Below are 15759 nucleotides of genomic sequence, written 5' to 3'. Positions count from 1 at the left end.
TTGTTTCCTCCTGTGGAGAGGGAACTGGCTGTAGCTGCAAACAATTTGCCTTCTGTACCAACCATGGCATCTCTGGGCAACAGTACTAAGCAGTCTTCTACTAACTCATGAGTGGCTGGGAGGGGAGACTGTTTACTCACCTGATGCCCAATAGCTATGGCTACACAGGCGTGGTCATCGAACCTTGTTCACCGTGCTGTCCACGTCATTTTCAAGGTGAAATTCATCTTTCTGAGTAGCTACATGTGGGATTATGAACTTTTTTTCCTACATACGCATGTCCTCAGAAGTGAGTGGAATATAAATAAAAGTTAATGTAATTGAATGCATATTACTTTATGGGATAAAGATGTTGATGTAATTCACCAAAGTGAAGTGGATTATACCCACTCAAGATAGACAGACTTTAATAAGTGATTCTAAGGAAAAAGAAATGCTGAAGCTAAAATGAAAAAAAATAATAAGTTTGCTTTATCTGTGATATTACCATGTCTGTACCACGTTCCCTATCAAACGGGCTGAGAGCCTGTGTCATTGGCTCTCGGGAATCCCTCTGGTGTATGAATAACTGGCTTTGATCTTCTCGTAGGAATTTACAAGAAGGAGGAGGCCCACTTGCTTCTGAAGTCTTTCCAAATTAAAGGTCCGGTAGACATTTTTGTAAGCAAGTTTGAAAATGACAACTGGGGACTGGATGGTTACGTAAGTACCTCATGTGAGGGTTGTAACAAAGCACAGATTGGCTGGGAGTTACTGTCCGCACAGGGGTGGGGCAGAAAGGGAGAATTCTGGGAGGAGCAGCGTGCATCAGCACTTCAGAACTCAGCAGCCCCTCCCGCTGATGGCAGGGTTGCGGGACCCCTTCGTTTTGCGATGGATGAAACCTGGTCCTGACATAAGACGAAATCTGTCCTAGAGCAAATGGGCTGCTCCAGGGGACAAAATGAGAACTTAGGCCCAGGCTCGGTGCTTGCTGACACCACCTCCCACCATAACAGTGGGGACCAAAATCTCCTCGGGCAGCTGGGAACCACTCTGAAAGTTCTAAAAACTTCATTCCCAGATCAACAGAGGGATTTCAGACACCCTCTTAATGCCCTTCTTTGCAACTTGACCATTTACTTCTGCTCTAATTCAGTAACTGACTCAAGGGGACACAGCCACACATGGCAACGCAGTTGCCACTAGTCGTCACACAGAGTGAGTTTTACGTCATGTAGGTCACATCTGAACTCACCTGTTTCTCCTCCTTTACAAAGGACAGTTAAACTATGAATATGTTGTGAACTTACTAGTATTTTTGAGATCAAAATGAGAGAGTGAAAATTTATAAGTTAGTTGAAATTCACATCTGTATGTTTCAATTTTTAACTATAAATGTGTCACTGAAAGAAATGGCAAAAATAAAATATTTAACTTGTAATATCTAACTAGGAAAATAACAGGTACGGTTTGATAAGAGAAGAGAATGGTGTTACCTTGTTAAGCACTAGTTTCTTCCTTTTCACTCCTCTCAGGTCTCATCAGGGATTGGAAGAGGAGGATTTACTTTCCAAGGTGATATACATGGAAAAGACTTTGGGAAATTCAAGCTCGAAAGGCAAGGTAAACTGCACTAATGTTATGTTTAAAGCAAATATCATGTTGGGCTTCAAATGATTCTGCAGAGAAGTAATGGAAGAGACCAGGACTGTCAAAGAAACAAACAAAAATAATGGGAGAGACTAACGTGTTAGAACTGAATGAAAAAACAAACAAAAAAACTTCCTTTGAATAGCAAAATAGACAATAATACAAAGATGGAAAAATGCAAAAAAAAATATGCTAGATGTAGAACTAATATCTTTAATTTATAAAGAGATATTAAAATTAGGAGGGGACAGCAACATGCAACTCAAATAGAGTTAAGCAAACTACATTACCCTAAGAAAAGTGTAAGTAAGAATAATTACAAGTGGCAATGTGAAGAGCTTACAAATGGCAACAAGCAATGAGAAGAGCTTCAATTTCAAAACTATGTGCTGTGGACACAAAGATACATCATTGTTTTAGTTATCAAAATTCAAACGTTTTAAAAAACGGCTTTGGTGGATGGTAGAAATAGGCACTTTGGTGTTCAATTTTGGTGGGTATATGAGAGATACGTACAACTTGGCAACACACTTTCATCCAGCAAGTGTATCTCTAGAATTTTTAATCAGATAAGTATGAACATTATGCTTTGCATATGCAGGTATGTCTAAAAGAGAACTGTTTTGAATAGTTGAAATTAGAAACAATCTCTACGTCCCACACATGTGTCCTAAAGGAACTGCATAAATAAATATGTTATGTTACGCTGTGTGTTGAATTAGATAGAAAACACTTCCAGTCACTACAGTAGTTCATGAAAGGAAAAAGGACTGTATGCCACTGTGGAAAGATGATTTACATGATGAAATATTCCAAAGGAAATGTATACCAACCTGTATGTTATCATACTTCAAAAAACTTGATCAAAAAGGGTAATTAATCATATAATACTCTAATTCTACCATTCCAAACTCAGTATACTTAAATAGAAGCGCTTTAAAGTATAATGGCAGCAATGGCTGACACGATCTTTTAAATTGGATTATATTATTTTGCGGGAATGAAGTAGAGTAAATGCATTAGATCAACACTCATGATGGGTAAAGTTTCCTCTTGCTATAAAGCAAATTCTGTAGTTATTTGCCTGCTTTCTCTCTCTGGTAATTAAGTCTACTGCAGCAAGTTGTACAGGAGTCTCTGAAGATAGCTAAGCTTACTCATCCAGTGACCCTGACATTACCTGTCACTTTGTTATTGCAAATTTTCTTTGCATTATCCCATTTATTTTTAATCTAACAAAATTCCAGCTTGCTTTAACAAGTAATCTTTATTCTTATGTGAAGATGAGCTTATTGTCAGGAAAAACAATTTGGCTCACAAAATAATTTGAATCAAAAGCAAATCTCCCATTTAAATAATTAGAAAAATCTATGTTTGAGTAATGCTTCAAAACAACCATTCACGTAAGAGTTATGGCTAAACCCCATTTTTATGGATAAAAATAAACAACCTCTTAATTGTCTCCAGTCAGTAGATAAACTGGAAAAAAATGCTTATCATTAAACAGATACTAAACCAACTTACTGTGAAAGACAACTCTAATGCAGAAGCGTGTGTAAGAAACTGACCAATAGGTTGATTTTCCCATTAAAATTAAATACCCCCCCCCCCACACACACACATAACAAACAGAATGGGAGAAAATATGTGCAAATCATGTATCTGATAAGGCTTGTATCTAAAACTTATAAAGACTTTTATGGCTCACTAGTTGAGGCAAGTATCCTGACTAAAAAATGAGCAAATGATTTGAATGGCCTGTTCTCCAAAGATACACAAGTGGCCAATAAACACACAGAAGGATGCCCACCATCATTACCCATCAGGGAAATGCAAACCAAAACCACAATGAGTCCCCGCTTCACATCCCTTGGATGGCTGTGATCAAAAGGACAACAATGATGTACAGAAATGGAAACTCTTGTGCTTTGCTGATGGGACATAAAGATGGCACAGCTCCTGTGGAAAACAGTCTGGCAGTTCCTCAAATAGTTAAGCATAGAGTTGCCACAAACCCAGCAATTCCACTCCTAATGTACACCCAACAGAACGAAAACGTATGTTCATAGAAAAATGTGTACACGGATGCTTATGGCAGCATTATTCCTACCCACTCCATACACTGGAATATTATGTTGAAAACATCGTGCTGAGGAAAATGTCATTCAAAAAAATGCAGATTTATACAGTCATAGTAGGGGACTTTAACACCCCACTGACACCAATGGACAGGTCCCAGACAGAAAATCAACACAGAAACAGCAGCCTTAAATGACACACTAGACCAGATTAATTTAATTGATATTTTTAGAGCATGTCACCCCAAAGCAGCAGAATATACATTCTTTTTAAGTGCACATGGAAGATAGACCACATGTTCGGCCACAAAAGAAGTCTTAATAAATTTAAGAAGATTGAAATCACATCAAGCATCTTCTCTAACCACAGAGGAATGAAACAAGAAATCAATTACAAGAAAAAAAAACTGTAAAACACACAAACTTGAAAACTAAATAACATGCTAGTAAATAATGAATAGGTCAACAATGAGATCAAGGAAGAAATCAAAAGATACTTTGAGAGAAACAAAAATGAAATCACAATGACCCCAAATCTATGGGACACAGCGAAAGCAGTCCTAAGAGGGAAATTCATAGCAATGCAGGCCTACCTAAAGAAACAAGAAATATCTCAAATCAACAGTCTATTTTTACATCGAAAGGAACTGGAAAAAGAACACCAAAATAAGCCCAAAGTGACTGCTAGGAAGGAAATAATAAAGACCAGAGTGGAAATAAATGAAATAGAGACCAAAAAAAAAAAAAAAAAAAAAAAATGCAGAAGATCATTGAAACCAAGAGCTGTTTTTTAGAAAAGAGAAACAAAATTGAAAAAACTTTAACCAGATTCATCAAGAAAAAAAAGAGAGAGGACCTAAATAAATAAAATCAGAAAAAAAAGAGAAGTTATAACCAATACCACAGAAATACAAAAAAAAAAAAAAAAAAAAAAAAAAAGAAAGAAAATATGATGAGCAACTATATGCCAACAAATTTGACAATTTGGAAGAAATGAATAAATTCCTAGAAGCATACAATCTTCCAAGGCTGAATCCAGAAGAAACAGAAAATCTGAACAGACTGATTACCACCAACAAAATTAAATCAGTAATCAACAAGCTCCCAACAAACAAAATTCCTGGACCAGATGGCTTCACAGGTGAATTTTACCAAACATTCAAAAAAGAATTAACGCCTATTCTCCTCAAACTGTTCCAAAAAATTCAGGAGCAGGGAAGGCTACCACGCTCATTTTACAAGGGCACTATTACCCTGATCCAACCAGACAAAGACAATACAAAAAAAGAAAACTATAGGCCAATATCCTTAATAAATATAGATGCAAAAATCCTCAACAAAATATTAGCAAACTGTGTTCAGCAATACATTAAAAAGTTCACACACCACAGTCAAGAAGGATTCATTCCTGGTATGCAAGGTTGGTTCAATATATGCAAATCAGTTAACGGAATATACACATAAAGAAAATGAAAAATATAAATCACATGGTCATATCAATAGCTAAGAAAAAGCATTTGACAAAATCCAACATCCATTTATGATAAAAACTCTCAGCAAAGTGGGAATAGAGGGAATGTACCTCAACATAATAAACACCAGATATGGCAAACCCACAGCTAACATCATACTCAATGGGGAAAAAGTAAAACCATTCCTCTTAAGATCAGGAATGAGACAAGGATGCCCACTTTCACCACTTTTATTCAACATAGTTCTGGAAGTTCTAGCCACAGCAGTCAGACAAGAAAAATAAATAAAAGGCATCCAAATTGGAAAGGAGGAAGTCAATTGTCATTATTTGCATATGGCATGATACTATATAGAGAGAACACCAAAGATTTCACAAGAAAACTATTTTAAGTGATAAATTAATTTAGTAAAGTAGCAGGATACAAAATTAATATTCAGAAATTGGTTGCACTTTTATACACCAATAACAAACTATCAGAAGGAGAAATTAAGAAAACAATCCCATTTACAAATGCATCAAAAAAAAATACCTGGGAATAAATTTAACCAAGGAAGTAAAAGACCTGTACTCAGAAAATTATAAGACATTGATGAGATAAATTAAAGAAGATACAAATATCATGGTATAGGAAACACATACCATGTTCATGGATAGGAAGAATTAATATATTAGGTTGATGCAAAAGTAATTGCAGTTTAAAAGGTTAAAAATAATTGCAAAAACTGCAATTACTTTTGCAACAACTTAATAGTTAAAATGTCCATTCTATCCAAAGCAATATATAAATTCAATGCAGTCCCTATCAAAACACCAATGACAGTTTTCACAGAACTAGAACAAATAATTCTAAAATTTATATGGAACTATAAAAGACCCCAAACAGCCCTGGCAATCCTGAGAAATAAGAACAAAGTTGGAGGTATCACGTTACCTGATAACAAATTATACTACAAGGCTATACTAATCAAAACAGCATGGTACTGGCATAAAAACAGACAGATAGATCAATGGAACAGAATAGAGAGCTCAGAAATAAATCCATGCCTATAGAGTCATTTAATCTACAACAATGGAAACAAGAATTTACATTGGGGTAAAGATAGTCTATTTAATGAATGGTGCTGGAGAAATTGGACAGATACATGCAAAAAAATGAAAATAGATCACCTTTTTATGCCATTTACAAGAATAAACTCAAAATGGACTAAAGACTTAAATGTAAGACCCAAAACCATAAAACTTCTAGAAGAAAATATAGGAAGTGAACTCTCAGACATTACCCTTAGTAACATTTTTACTGAAACATCTGCTCAGGAAAGGGAAACAAAAGAAAAAAAATAAACAAATGGGACTATATCAAACTAAAAAGTGTTTTCACGCAAAAGGAAACCATCAACAAAACCAATAGATATCCTACTGAATGGGAGAAGATATTTGCCAATGATAAAGGGTTAATATACAAAATTTATGAAATACTCATACAACTCAACACCAAATAAACAAACAATCCAATTGAAAAATGGGCAGAGGACATCAAGAGAGATTTCTCCAAAGAGGACATACAGATGGCCAACAGACACATGAAAAGATGCTCAACCTCACCAATCATCAGAGAAATGCAAATAAAAACCTCCATGAGATACCACTTCACTCCTGTCAGAATGGCTATCATCAATAAATCAACAAACAACAAGTGTTGGCAAGGATGTGGAGAAAAGGAAACACTTGTGCACTATTGGTGGCATTGTAGATTGTTGCAGTCACTATGGAAAACAGTATGGAGGTTCCTTTAAAAAATTAAAAATAGAACTACCTTATTACCCAGCACTTCCACTCCTGGGTATCCAAAGAAATCCAAAACACTAATTCGAAAAAATATATGCACCTCTATCTTTACTGCAGCACCATTCACAATAGCCAAGATATGGAAACCAAAATGCCCATCAATAAACGATTGGATAAAGAAATTGTGGTACATTTATACAGTGGAGTATTACTCAGCCATAAAAAAGAATGAAATCTTACCATTTGCAACAACATGGATGGACCTAGAAAATATTATGCTCAGTGAAATAAGTCAGACAGACAAAGACAAATACCATATGATCTCACTTATATGTGGATTCTAAAGAACAGAACAAACAAACAAACAAAACAGAAACAGATACAGAGAACAAACTAGTTCCTAGATGGGAGGGGTTCGAGGGATGGGGGAGAAGGTGAAAAGATTAGAAAGTACAAATTGGTAGTCACAAAATAGTCACAGGGATGGGAAATACAGAATGGGGAATATAATCAATCATGTAAAGACTATGTAGGGTGTCAGATGGGTACTGGACTTCTCGGGGGATCACTTCATAGACTGTGTATATGCCTGACCACTGCGCTGTACACCTGAAACTAACATAAAATAATGCTGAATGTCAACTAAAATGCATACATAGTCACGGGATGTGGAGTACAGCATAGGGAACAGAGTCAATGGGACTGTGACAGCTGTATACGATGTCAGAGGGGTAGGAGATTGGAGGAGGGGGGTTATCACTTTGTGAGGGGTGTAAAAGTCTAACCATTATGTTGATTGTACATCTGAAACTAATAAAAATTTATTTTTAAAAATGCAGACTTAGTGACTCCATTTCTGTGAAATGTCAGAACTGGCAAACGTTTGACAGAAAGTGTGTCAGTGGTTGCCAGGGGCTGGCGGTTGGGGTAGGGGGGTGGTGAAGAATGACTGCTACAGGATACTGGGTTTATTTTAGGGGAGAAAACAGTGTTCTAGAACTAGATTGTGGTGACGATTGCAACACTGTGAACATATTAAAAACCCTTGAATTAATTGTATATGTGCTCTAAGTGGGTGAATGCTATAGTATGAGAATTTCTTCAAATAATGCTCTTTAAAAAACGGAATGAAAAATAAATTTTTAATAGAATGACCTAGCTTATATAACATGTGAAAAGATGCTCACCCTCATTCTGAAATAAATAAATGCAAGTGAGAAAATAACTACATGTCAGGTGTGATTCGTCAGAGTAGCAGTAGCAGCAGAAGTAGTAACAATACAAGCAGGAGGGACTGAGGAGGAGGGTGGGGGTGGGAGAAGTGAGGGAGAGGGAGGGGAGGCTAAGAGGTGGACATCACACAGCTGTCCTCGTGTTCTCGCAGTGGCCCTCATAACAGAACGGTTGAGAAGAGATGGGGCACCTTTGGAGGGCAAATTAGGTACCGCAACACCAAACATTTCAAATTCAGTTGGGCAAGGATTTGACTTCTTACAGCCCGTTCTGTAAATTTAGACTCCTGCGGATGTATAGTGATAGAAAAAGGATTTCATGGCATCATCATACGAAAACACTGAATGAAGTGGCCTAAATGTCCTTTAAAACGAAATAAATCCCGCATGTCCAGTTACCAGACTACTGTACAGATAACAAAGTTAGTCTAATTCATATGTGCTGATGGAAGAACCTCAATACTATATGGTTAAGTTGAGAAAGCCAAATACAGAAAATGTAACTAGTATGCCCAGCTTTTAGAGAAATAGTAAGAGAGACAGTCGTAAGTACTAACAGTACGTTGCTGGCAGGGCACTAAAAATAAAACCTGTTAGCATAATGGGCAAGAAGTGACCCTTGAGTTCCATTTCCCTTCCCTATTATTAATTGTCATATATTTGTATGCCACTTTAATTAATATCACGTACATACATTACCCTTTACATTATTCAAACAAGGGTCAATAACTGGAACTCACCGGGGTCTCCAGGCAGCCTAATGATTTCAGAGGAAGGCCAGTGTGGAATTCACGAGTCCTTCTCTGGTGTGGCTGTCAGGACGTGAAGGGCCTGTGTCATGCAGGTCTCCAGTCCTGAGAGGGACGGTGAGCTCCGTGACGGCCAAAACTATTGGGTCTTGTTTGCAGCAAATACCTTTGGTGAATTTAAGCAGAACACAGACGGATTAGAACGAGGCGAGGAGACAGTTACAGAAACCTGGAGAATGAGGTGTGGCCTCGTCATGGAAACCAGTGGGAGCTCAAACTTGACAAGCAGCACTGGTTTCCATCTCACCAAGTGCTGAGCCCCTGCTGTGTTCTAGCTTCCGCTATCGGCACGGGTTCCAGAGCAGAGCTGGCCGAGCCAGCCCAGCATCCGGAGCTGACCTTCCTTCCAGCCCCATGGGTCCCAGGGAAGTGTCACTAGGTGCCAGGCATCGCTCTGAGGAGCTGAGGTGTCCTGACACGTCATCGTCACAACAGGCCCTTGGAGCAGTGTACCCGGGGTGTTCCTGTGGGACAGTGCCAGCTCTGGTGGCAGGGTGTGACAGCTGCACTACTGCTTCTGGACTGTGAGGGCTGCTGCTAGCATCACCCCTAGGGACATCTGACAATGTTGTCCCCAAGGCTCTAGCCCTGATAGCCATAGGAATCAATTCTAAACCACCTCAGGGCGCTGTGCATCACTCACTCCAAATCCAGTGTCCAGATGGGAGGCCGCAGCCGGCTTTGCTCTGCTCACTTGGACGCTGGATGCTGAGATGACAGAGCTAAGCGTCTGGCCCTTTAGCCTTGCCTGCAGGTCCCGGGTGCACCTGAAAAGGGAAAATTAAATCTGATTCATACGTACTAATACGAAAGGGTCTCCAGAAGATACGCTTAGATGACAAAGAGCTAACAGCAATGACCACGTAAACCTCCCAGGCCATAGGATGGGGGAGTAGCACAGTCTGCATTTATTGACGCTTATGACGACTGTTATTTCTAAATTTTTATGTGAAAAGCCAATGATTTTTATTTAAAAGCTATTAAACAATATTTTTAGCATTTGATTGTTTCTTTGCATCCATGGTTTGTTAAAAACAAATGAACCAAAGCTTCTCTTTCTATTTCCTACCCCGTAAATTCTGCACATGAACAGCTAATACCAGGCCAGCGTCTTGTGAACAACTCAGCTAGGTTCAGGTGACGCAGTCAGCATTCCCTCCACACGTGCATCGGAGAATCTGTGTGATTAAGCCAAATACATTTCAAAATCGTACTTTATAAATAGTGAACTCGCAGAACAAACTTCCTCGTTTGGCAGTAATCACTTAGTAATCGTTTTCTGATTTGAATGTTCGATGTTTGCATGGCTCACAGTGCCATGTGTGTACGTGTCACTGCGGAGATGTGACTACAGTGTCAGTGGTCACCTCACAATGTTAGAGAAGCTGACACCCGCCTTCCCTTCTGATGTGTGGAAACCGCATTTTCTCATCCTTTTGGGTTCTCATAGAAACAACATTGAGCTGCCTTCTTTGAGTATTTCTATACTCTGTAGTGAATTTTGCAGTCTATCTAAAAGAACAGATTAGGCAACACATTCACATATAGACAGTGTGATGTCATTTACATAGAGACCTGAACTATGCAACAAGTTCCGTGACTTATATTTTTCTGAGCCTGTGTCTTAGGAAAGGAGAAAACAGCAAATTCTACCCATCCCTGTATCTAGATAAAGGCATATGGATGCTTTTCAGTTAGTTTTTATGCACATGCAAACATCTGTAACTAGGCAGAAGTCAGAAGGCGCAACACCCCTTTTGTCTTCCTTACCTGGGGTGTGGCAGGCTTTCATAGTCCCACTAAGGAGTAATCGGGTTTCTGTGTCGTGGTCGTTAAGATGGATATTAATATCTTTGGGAAAAAGAGTATCAGTTGGTTCCCTATGGAATTGCATCTCCTGCGTCGTGTAGAATTTATATCCATTTATAAAGTGTAGCATAAATGCATCTGTTTAAGCACAAGTTCAGTTACTACAAACTGAATAGTCCTTTTGTTTTCCAGACCCCCTAAGCTCTGACCGAGACTCTTCACAGCATTACCACGGCACCAGCAGTGGGTCCGTCGCAGCTGCCATCCTGGTCCCGTTCCTCGCCCTAATTTTATCAGGGTTTGCATTTTACCTCTACAAACACAGGTACCGTAGAAACACCATTTGTTTGCACTGCGATTGTAAAGTATTGGTGTAATGGGTGTGTACCCTCACACATGTATCTTCTGTTGCTATGTGATTGTCTCTCATCCATTAAGGATACCCATACGGGAAAGTTTTGTTGCTTTCTTTATTTGCTGTGAGTTTTCAGCGAGACACCTGAGAGGCTGCACTGTGTCTGGAAGACGAAGGATGGCTCTGATCGCATGGCTACAGGAGAGCAGCTCTTAAGCCCGAGACTTCTAAATCCGTGGGGTCTTGTAGTTCTCTGTTTCGGTGCCAGCTGAGGAATGTGGGGGTTTTGCAGCAGCAGCAAGCCCTGCCCGGTCACCCCACCACTTCACATGTCCATTTTCTCCTGAGCTCTTGCCACCTGCCCAGGGAACACACCAATCCATTAGCTCTCTCTCCACTCGTTCTTCCCCTCTACACATCTAAAAATGCTTTCACGAGTTGGCACCGTACTTCTTCAGATGAAACCTTGTCTCTGCTCCTTATGGACCTTCTCACTTTACTGCTATGCTTGGAGTCCCAGGTTCCTTACTCACCATGTCCACGTGACCTCTCCAGGGTCCCTGAGTCTGAGCCGACTCGGTCACGTTTCCTTGGCAATGAGGGGATGGTGGTGACTCGTGACTTGGAAGAGGAAATGACAATTTCAGCCAGGACGGAGCTCCATTAACGTTTGGCTGAATTTGTTTACCCACTTTTGCTATTGGAGCATTTCCAGGTTCGTTGTCAAAGGCTTCTCCAGCTCCTAGAACCGTTGCAGATGGCTTTTCTGCTGAGAGAAGCTGGTTCTCTGAGAGTCACACACTTTTTAGTTCCCATTTTCATAATGAACATATGGTAACTTAAGGAAATCCACCAGTAATCACTAAAACAGAAGTTTCTTTACACCCATGTCAAATGGTGTTTTTACTAGTGTGCTTATTTACATTAAAGTTGTGCTCTTACCACCTGGCCTAGTCCTAGTTGGAATAAGCTAATTCTTAGAAACCACTTCTATTTTTAAAGCCCTCTCCATAATGATCAGCCACCAAGTACCAACAGCACATGCCGCTGTGTGAGGGTGTGTGGCCCAGCCACTTGCTGGCACCTTTTCTGCACATTCCCTGCGGGCTAAGGAGTCATTTCATGCACACGGTCCCAGCTGACTTGCTTTTTTCCCTTGAAACCAGGGCCCTAACGGTATGTCCCTCTCTTCCCTTTAGAACAAGACCAAAAGTTCAATACAATGGCTACGCTGGACATGAAAACAGCAACGGACAAGCTTCGTTTGAGAACCCCATGTATGATACAAACTTAAAACCCACAGAAGCCAAGGCTGTGCGGTTTGACACGACTCTGAACACAGTGTGTACAGTGGTATAGCCCTCAGTGCCCGCAGGACTGACCCATAGCCATACCTCGGATGGACAAGCAGCCATTCCTTTGGTGCCATAGCCCACCCTCCTTCTCCTCTCAGCTTTGCTGCAGCGAACGTCACGGCTTCTCCCGGCACCCACGCGGCGGGAGCGTCAGGTCCCACGTGCCGAGTCTTCGGGGCCGAACTGCACCCATGTCTTCATCCTGGGAGTGGATTCTGAATGCCGGCCGTGCCCACCCGGAGTCTAGGCCGCGTCCAGGAGTCAAGGCCGCGTCCGGAGGTCTAGGCTGTGTCCGGGGGTCTAGGCCACGTCCATGGGTCTAGGCTGTGTCCAGGGGTCTAGGCCACGTCCATGAGTCTCGGCCGAGACCGGAGGTCGAGGCACACCGCCGCGTCGCCAGCGTGCCATCCATCCCTAAAGGCTCCGACCTCCGACTTCTGTGTGGCTGGCGCGCCTTTCGGTGCAACTTCCCGGGCACGTGGATACGGCTCTCGGGGGCAGTGACAAAATGGTAGCACCACAATATGTTGTCGTTTTTTCTTTTTTGTAACCCCCATGAATGCAAGCACTCTGGAAAAAAAAAAACTCATGAGAAGACACCTTTGGGGTGGACGCACACCCGGCACATGTGTCACTGCCCTTCCTGACACCTGACAAGCTTTGAGGACTCGCAGCCGCCTCGGCATCCATTTCTGGGGCCATGTGCAAGCTTCCCAGTCAGCCGTTCTATTGCAGAATTTCTGATGCACAATTTTTTGCACTAGTGTGTGATGAATGACGAGTAAGATTCTGATAAAAACAAACTACACAGGGTTTCTATACACTCACCCATTGTATTGTAAGCATCCTCTCACAGTCTCAAGCAAAACATTCCACCTTCCGTGTAGTTGACGTGCTAGGAGAAGAGAAAGTCCCCAGCCGTGGCACAGCTTTGTAAAGGGAATTCGGTATTGGAGAGACTCGCTCTGTTATCTGTCACTGCTTTTAGCTGCATCTGTGTGTTAGATTCGTTGAAGATGTCCAGCGAGAACAAAAAGAGGCCTTTTCTTTCCCACATGTTTTCTCCTCTTTAGTGCCGTCTTCATCCCATCGTGTCAGTATTTTATGGCTTCATAGCAGGAGGTCTGCAGCAATTTCTATCTGTTGTGTAAAAATGTGAATAGTAATTTATTTTCGATAGCTCATGACCTTGTGGGTTTTAGCAGCCTTCCCTTTGGCGTTGTGTTTGTCCTTCCCTCTCTGGTGTCCCATTGAAAGACAACACACCACAGGCGCAGCTTGAACTTGGTGGAAATTATTCAGGATCAGAAGGATCGAAATAGCAAGTGTTTCTTTGGAGGTGAGGAGAAATTACCACACTCTTCTTTCCTGACGACATAGTTTATAGGTTAGCTTGTTTTTCCTTTCATTCTTTATAATTGCAAATGGAAAGAAAATGTCAGTGATCTTTCAAGTTTAGAATTCATTCCTGGTACATTATAAATTATGGTCTAAAGTAGGCGTGCTCCCCAATGTGGACAAAACCAAAACCTGATGTAGAAGATGCAGCAGTGAGAATGTCTGTTGTCACAAGCTCAAAGGGGACATTCTGTTTATTTTTATGTATAACTGTTCGGGAAAAACCTTCTGAAAAACATATTTTCTTACTTGGGTTTGAAGTACCTGCCCACCTATGGAATGTTTCCCTTTCTTGCAGTCTGGCTGGCCCCATAGACGTGTCCGGGTGTTCCATTCCCTCCGTTGTAGTGAACATATGCACACCTAGCTTCAGACTTCTAGACTTGTTTGTCTGCTGCATGTTTAAATGCAGGACCTCAAAAATGAGAAATGAAGAAAAAAAAAATACCACTGTCAGGGTGTCCCCTCCTTTCAGCATTGTGCACTGTGCTTTGAACATGTTAGTCCATCTTCCCACTGGGCATCCATTGTTTGGGCCTCATGCGTGTGAAGGGCGCATGCTGTCGGGAAGGCTGACCTCTTCTAGTTCCTTCTTTGCCTTTTGAATCCCACAGTATTATGCTGGATTCTCTGCACGCTTTTCTCTGGCCAACCTGACAACAGGCCCAGAGGCTAGCTTTGCAACCTAGAGCCCTCCGGTTACTTCTCTTTAGACTAGATGAGGTCAGCCCGAGCCAGGCACTGGCCGCAGGTGGAACCGGGACGCAGGGAACCGTGAGGGAGGGAGGCTCTGTGCAGGGAGAACAGGGTAATTATGTCTATATTGAGTGTATATATATACATATACACACATATATATATATACATACATATAAATAGACTGTACATATCTGAGTTTGAGTCACTCAAACAAGATGCCAAGCGCTGACTCCCGAGTCTCAATCCATGTCTCTCGCCCCATGTTGCCGACCTGCTGGCTGGTCAATGAACTTCCTGTGCCCTGAAGCGACAGGACATCTGTCCAGGAAACCACATATCAGATCAGCTATTCCTTTCCTTTGTGCGCAGAGTCAGACGTCCTTTGGTTGTCAGATTGGAGCATGTTATTTAAACCAGGACACTTCATGGAATTCTCCTGCAGGAACTTGCCTGGGTCCCCCGAGGGCGTGTGCAGGGCTAAGCGGGTCTGCTGGGGGCGGGGCGGCCTACGAGACTCTTTCCCGACAGAAGGGGACACGCGGGGGCGCGCCCCGCAAACGCAGGTCACGCTTCAAAGCTGTTAAAAGTGCTGCTTGTCACACATCTTGCCTTTCTTCAGGCTAGCTGCAATAATTTTTTTCTTCTGTAAAATAGTTTGTAAACAACGACAAAAAAGCTATTATAAAAAAAGGGGAAAAAGAAGGCTGGCATTCTGATCAGGACACCCATCGTCACCCCACCCCGTCTCACCACCCCACCACATGCTGCTGACACGAGTAGGTGCAAAAGACCTTTTTGTACAGAGATATATTTTTTATGAAGAATTTGTAAAATTATTAAATATGCTGTAATTTTTTGATTAATGTAGGTAAATTGTTAAAAAAAATAAATGTTTTTACAATACAAAACTGTAATTTTCCCAATAATGTACATTGTACCACCTCTAGCTGATTTTCAGTTCCAATCCTATTACACATGTATTAATATTAAAGTGGCCTGTTAAAATGAACAGTATCTTTTTTGTCAAAAAAAAATATATAAAGAGAGTGTAATATAGCCTGTGCAATGCCACCTATCTTTAAAGCAAATCAGAGTTCTAATTAAATATTTAATTTTAGATTTCCATTTTCGGT

The 15759-nt window shown here is 41.0% G+C and overlaps 1 protein-coding gene and 1 long non-coding RNA gene across 2 annotated transcripts in view; one reads left to right on the top strand and one right to left on the bottom strand.

The window, feature by feature from the left end:
* CSMD1 (CUB and Sushi multiple domains 1) overlaps nt 1–15712 on the top strand; it is a 1609724-nt gene extending 1594012 nt beyond the window's left edge. Inside the window, exons 67-70 of the mRNA XM_033104535.1 lie at nt 590–702; nt 1518–1605; nt 11012–11144; nt 12374–15712. Of these exons, the coding sequence (XP_032960426.1) occupies nt 590–702; nt 1518–1605; nt 11012–11144; nt 12374–12533 (494 nt within the window). The 3' untranslated portion in view covers nt 12534–15712. The remainder of the gene's footprint in view (nt 1–589; nt 703–1517; nt 1606–11011; nt 11145–12373) is intronic.
* Nucleotides 1–15759, bottom strand: part of LOC117021414 (uncharacterized) — a 57431-nt gene that overhangs the window by 7708 nt on the left and 33964 nt on the right. Inside the window, exons 2-3 of the long non-coding RNA XR_004422856.1 lie at nt 9654–9777; nt 8942–9116 (exon numbers count right to left, since the gene is read on the bottom strand). This is a non-coding gene — a long non-coding RNA (uncharacterized LOC117021414). The remainder of the gene's footprint in view (nt 1–8941; nt 9117–9653; nt 9778–15759) is intronic.

The sequence above is a fragment of the Rhinolophus ferrumequinum genome, chromosome 4 (assembly GCF_004115265.2).
Source record: "Rhinolophus ferrumequinum isolate MPI-CBG mRhiFer1 chromosome 4, mRhiFer1_v1.p, whole genome shotgun sequence".
In the NCBI taxonomy this organism is placed as follows: domain Eukaryota; kingdom Metazoa; phylum Chordata; class Mammalia; order Chiroptera; family Rhinolophidae; genus Rhinolophus; species Rhinolophus ferrumequinum.
This window is presented reverse-complemented; position numbering and strand designations above follow the sequence as displayed.